The sequence below is a fragment of the Oryx dammah genome, unplaced genomic scaffold (genome assembly GCF_014754425.2).
Source record: "Oryx dammah isolate SB20612 unplaced genomic scaffold, SCBI_Odam_1.1 HiC_scaffold_5, whole genome shotgun sequence".
NCBI lineage: Eukaryota > Metazoa > Chordata > Mammalia > Artiodactyla > Bovidae > Oryx > Oryx dammah.
This window is the reverse complement of record NW_024070189.1, coordinates 99,509,129-99,515,143: the sequence shown is the minus strand read 5'-3', so window position 1 is coordinate 99,515,143 and position 6,015 is coordinate 99,509,129. Positions and strand designations below refer to the sequence as shown.

General features: G+C 44.8%; 1 protein-coding gene across 1 annotated transcript; it reads right to left on the bottom strand.

The window, feature by feature from the left end:
• Positions 1-392: 392 nt before the first annotated feature.
• Positions 393-1,334, bottom strand: LOC120864146 (olfactory receptor 1I1). Its single transcript, XM_040240983.1, has one exon. The coding sequence runs from the start codon at positions 1,332-1,334 to the stop codon at positions 393-395; it is 942 nt and encodes a 313-aa protein (XP_040096917.1).
• Positions 1,335-6,015: the final 4,681 nt, after the last annotated feature.

The following is a 6,015-nucleotide window of genomic DNA, read 5'->3' as shown; positions in this document are numbered from 1 at the left end:
CACTCACTTCATCATCTCTTCTGACACAATCACCATGTTGCCCTGTGACCGTTTACTGATGCGTCTCCATCCCCCACCAGATTCTGAATGCCTTGAGATCAGAGATAGGATGTATTCCTGCATCTCAGGGACTGAACAGTGTCCTGGAATATAGTGAAAGTGTTAGTGGCTTAGTCGTGTCAGATTCTTTGCAATGCCATGGACTGTAGCCCACAAGACTCCTCTGTCCACGGGATTCTCCAGGCAAGAATACTAGAGTGGGTAGCCACTCCCTTCTCCAGGGAATCATTCAGACTCAGAGATCAAACCTGGGTCTCCTGCACTGCAGGCAGACCTTCTGAGCCACCAGGGAAGCCCAAGGAACATGGTAGATGCTAAGAAACTATTCTGCCCTAAGACTGAGATGGGACTATGTTGCTGACCAGTTTCCTCAGAGCTGCCTTCATGTTCTTGTTCCTTAGGCTGTAGATAAAGGGGTTCAGCATGGGGATGACCACCCCACACATCAAGGCAGCTGCCTTGTCCTTCTGCAAGGAGGTGGGAGATACTGGCTGCAGGTACACGGCAAAGATGGTGCCATAGAATAGAGTCACCACGGTGAGGTGTGAGCCACAAGTGGAGAAGGCTTTCCATTTGCCCTGAGCAGAAGGGATCATGAAGACTGCCCAGAAAATGCAGATATAAGAGAGGAGGATGCATGTGAGAGGGCTGATGCCCATGATGATGCCGCAAGCAAAGATCACCAGCTCGTTGGTGTGTGTGTCTGAGCAGGAGAGCTTCAGCAGGGGCATGAGGTCACAGAAGAAGTGAGGGATTTCAGAGCCAGCGCAGAAGGTCAACTGAGCCATGAGGCTGGCGTGGACAATGGACTGGAGGTTGGTGATCAGCCACGACCCCACCACCAGCAGCCCGCACACACGGGGACTCATGATGGCCAAGTAGCGCAGAGGGTGGACAATGGCCACGAACCGATCAATGGCCATCACAGCCAGGAGGAAGCTGTCCATGGTCCCAAACAGGTGGAAGGCATACATCTGGGCAAGGCAGCCTGCAAAGGGGATGGCTTTGCTCTGAGTCCAGAGGTTCACCAGCATCTTGGGGATGGTGGTGGAAGAGAAGAAGATGTCCACCAGGGCCAGGTTACAGAGGAAGAAGTACATGGGCGTGTGGAGGTGTGAGTCTGTGATGATGGCCAGGATGATGAGCAGGTTTCCAAAAATGGTGACCAGGTACATGGGCAGGAACAGCCCCAAGAGGAAGATCTGATGCTCTGGTTTTTCTGAGAGTCCCAGGAGGAGGAATTCTGAGACCGCTGTTCGATTTTCTAGCTCCATGGACAGCCTGTGTCTGCTAGGAAAGAAGGGCAGAGGGAAGTGATGTAAAGCTGGGAATCAGAGGTGGAATTCTAGTCTCAGCTCCCTACATACCTGTACATTCTGTGAAAACTCATGGAATTCTTATAGCTCCCTTCCGTGGAATTTTGTTTTCCTAAACAAAGCCATCCATGTTTGAGACAGTCTCAGAGATCTAACTAAGTTGTTTTGAGACAACCTGTTTCAAGGTATATTGTTTTGAGACAAATTTTCTCAAGGGTATATTGTTCATAAACACCATTGTTTTTCTTCAGTGAAGCAAAGTTTTCATAGAAAACAAAATTGGGAGAAATCAAATCCAAATATGATTATCTTCTGTTCTCCTTCCTCTTCCTTCCCCCTCATCTTTCTTTCCTTTCCTCCCTCCCTTTCATTCTTCCATCAATAACACATAATCTTAGCATCAATTTTGGGTTCATGACTTTTGGTATAAGATGAATAATACTCTTCTGCTCTTCCAATGAAACTCAAGTTTGTTAGGGGCATTTTGTAATCTATTAATACTACTGTGTGATCACTAAATCCTAAAGGAAATCCGCCCTGAATATGCATTGGAAGGACTGATGCTGAAGTTGAAGCTCCAATACTTTGGCCACCTGATGCAAAGAGCTGACTCATTGGAAGAGACCCTGATGCTGGGAAAAATTGAAGATAGGAGGAGAAGCGTATGACAGAGGATGAGATGGTTAGATGGCATCACTGACTTGATGGACATGAGTTTGAGCAAGCTCCGGGAAATGGTGAAGGGCAGGGAAGCCTGCTGTGCTGCAGTCCTTGGGGTCGCAAAGAGTCGGACATGCCTGAGAGACAGAACAGCAATGTGATCACTAGGTAGACTCCCTCTTTCTTTTCTTTTTTTTTGCGATGAGGATCGGTGTTGAAAACTCTCGCCAAAGGGTGGGAACATAAATGTGCATAAACATACTTTTCACATTTTAATTTGAACCCAGCAGATAAATTTATTCACTGGGCTTCCTGAGGAGGACTGAGAACGTTTCTCTAGTTATGCTTACATCGATGGTAGATCCGTGTTAGCAGTCTTGCCTTAGCCATATATTTAGGCTGAAGTCGATGCTCCAGTTGGTTTCATGAGCACTGAACAGGAAATGATCCTTGCTAACCCATCTAGATGCAGAATCCTTTTAGATCTCAGTATGTTTTACAATGTTATATGGAAATTGCTCTCAATTACCTTGCTCACAACTAATTTTACAGCAATATATTTTAGTGATTCCTTTTTATTAAGACTTTACAAAGCATTCAATTTGATTTTCATAAACCACATTTCCCATTTCTTCCCTCCCTCCTTGCCTCCTTCCCTTCCTTCCTCTTTTCTCTTGTAGTTTGTGGAATCACATCATATTAGTTACACAATACATTTACAGCAGCCACTATAATCAGCATAATCAGGTTTAGGATTATTTAAAATGAGTCAACTCATCTAAGCAGAAATGTTTCAGCAAGCTAGTGATTAGCCTCCAGGCCTCAAGCATTCAGCACACGGTGGCAATAGTCAGTTTATTTTCAGCAGAAAAAGAGACTTTGGATGAAACCAGAAAGTTGGTAAAGTGGAAGTTTTAAAGGGAGCTTTCACAGTTACAAAAGACTATCTGGAGCCTTAAAACTAATGGTATCTCAGAAGTATATTTGCTCTCAGCAGTTGCTTTGCAGGACAAGAAATTTTGTATTTTTTTATATTCTAGAGCAACTGTCACTGCCCATTAAAAACAGTTTTGCATTAAAATATACACTGTTGTATCTTATCAATCAGATGTTCAAAAAGTTTATTCAAAATAAAAACTCCCAACCTGGACTATTCAAAGGTAAGCTGTTTCCATGACAATGAGAAAAGTGTGATTAGATATCTAACTGACAGAAAGCAGAATGTGCTACATGCTTATTTTTGATTTTAATATGATGACAAGAAAAGTGAGTTTGTAAAATAACATTCTGACATGAACTGATAGGAAAATATAGATGAAAGGAGTGAACAGGAGAGAGCAAGGTTTAAAGAAATGCGGACATGTAGGCATGGTTGATACTCTTCCCATTCACTCATTTTAAGTTGAGAATGAGTTTGATCCTAGGTTTGTTTCCCCATCTATTTGGAAAGCCCACGTTATTACTAGCAGGTTCATATCAGAAGTCCAGAGAAAGCAGATCTTCACTGCATTCATACAAGACCCCCAAAGGCTGGTTGCATTTGCCTCTCCAAGTCTCCACTTCCCAGTGGGTAGTGTTTATCCTTCCTTTGAGCTAATGAAGATTTATCGAGAATGTGTTAGGGTCTAGTCACTAAGCTTTTTTCTTATGATACATGGACAATATAGAAAAAAATCAAAATGACATGATTCACCAGGTCCTTGTAAAATGTTAATATTATCTTTTTGAGAGACATCTCTGGTGGTTAAGGATCCATCTTTCAGTGCAGGGGAAATGGGTTACATGGCTGGTCAGAGAACTAAGACCCCACTCTCCAGAGTGTCCCCTCCCAGGCCCAGATGGAGCCACCAGTCCCCTAGGTGGCAGTGATGTGCAGTTCAGGCTGAGAACCACTGTCCTAGAGCAACCAAAGACTTCCTGTTAACAGTTGCAAAGGTGTGGCCAGGAACAGACTCACAGTAGTATATGCAACCGAGAGAAACCTGCATACTAAGTTGCTTCAGTCGTGTCCGACTCTGCAGCTCCATGGACCATAGCCCTCTAGGCTCCTCTGTCCATGGGATTCTCCAGGCAAGAATACTGGAGTGGGTTGCCATGCCCTCTTCCAGGGGATCTTCCCGATCCAGGGATCAAGCTCTTGTCTCTTAGTCTCCTGCATTGGCAGGCAGGTTCTTTACCACTAGCGCCACCTGGGAAGCCCTAGACAGACCTGAGCATCACCCTACAAAAACTCAAACCCTTGTAAAGTAACTGCGTCTCTGTTGGAGACCTGTCCAGTTTAACAAGGAAGACTGTGCTGCTAATCTTCCTAAAGCCCTCTTTTACCACCTCTTCACCTCCAGTGGTCCTGTTCCTAACAGCAGGTATTAACATATTTTCTTTGTTCTTGAAACACCTTGGGGTCACCTATCACCTACCTTATACAGACTGACCTATATACTAGGTTTACCCACTGTGGTGGTGGTGTTTAGTTGCTAAGTTGTATCTGACTCATTTGTGACCCCATGGACTCTAGCCCACCAGGCTCCTCTGTCCATGGGATTTCCCAGGCAAGAATTACAGGAGTGGGTTGTCATTTCCTTCTCCAGGCCATCTTCCTGACCCAGGGATCAAACCCACATCTCCTGCATTGTCAGGCAAATTCTTTGCTACTGAGCCACCAGGGAAGCCGTATGATTACCCACACACTTCAGTAACCCTTAAAATGTTTCCAAAGACCCATTGTCTTAAAATGTTTCCAAAGACCCATTGTCTTGGAAAGCAGAGAGATATGAATCTAAAATACTCATAATTAAACAGTTTAACCTAGTACTTGTTGACAGCACAGAGTTTAGCTTTGAAACACCACTGCTCAGAGTGTGTGAGTGGCCATTCTCAGAAGCACTGGAGTGTGAGAGAGTGAAAAGAAGTCTCAGCTCAAATGAGAGACCAAACACTTCCAGGCTTGGTGGCCCTCACCAGCTCCATCTCTCTTTCTCTCTCTGAGTTGTTGCGAAACCCACACATACTTTACAGGTATTGTCATTAAATGCCTCCGTTGTGTTTCTGTCAGCAATGTGTTCCCAGGCTTTGAGAACTGGGGACCTATCTAGGTAAGAAATAAGTTAACGAAAGGAAACTCCCCTCATTGCTAGAAAAAGACAATATTTTTTAAGCTGCGCTAGGTCTTCGTTGCAGTACGGGAGTTTCTCTGGCTGTGATGAGTGGTCTCCTGAGCACGTGGACACCAAAGTGTGTAGGCTCAGTTGTTGTGGCCCTATGACAGTTCCCATGCAGGCTGGTCTGGAGGTTCATACCCCTCCTCAGGGTGCTCAGATGCCTGAGTCCATGTCTTTTCACTCATCTGACCTTGGTGGAAAGTCCACGAAGACAGGGAATTTATATTGTTAAGTTCACCAATGAAAGCTCTTAGAAATTAATAAATAATCAGTTAATGTATGTCGGATAAATCAAGGTATCAAACACGTCTTGACTGTAAGTCAGGTGCTGTGCTTGGCACAGGGGCTTCAGTCCTTATTACAATGTCTTCTTGTCGGTCATGGGAAATGATCAGTCTTCATTAACCTGGTGTAGTCTCTACTAAGGGCTTCTCTGGTAGCTCAGCTGGTAAAGAATCTGCCTGCAGTGCAAGAGACCCTGGTTTGATTCCTGGATCTGGAAGATATCCTGGAGAAGGGATAGGCTATGTACTCCAGTATTCTTGGGCTTCACTGGTGGCTCAGATGGTAAAGAATCTGCTTGCAGCGTGGGAGACCTGGGTTCTATACCTAGGTTGGGAAGATCGCCTGGAGGAAGGCATGGCAACCCACTCCAGTATCTTGCCTGGAGATTCCCCAAGGACAGAAGAGCCTGGTGCAGGTCAGTCCAGGGGATTGAAAGAGTCGGATACAACTGAGCCACTAAACAGCACACACGCTGCCTACAAAGCACATTTTGAGTAGGATTAGGGACTCTCTCTTCTATTTTTTTTTTTTTTTTT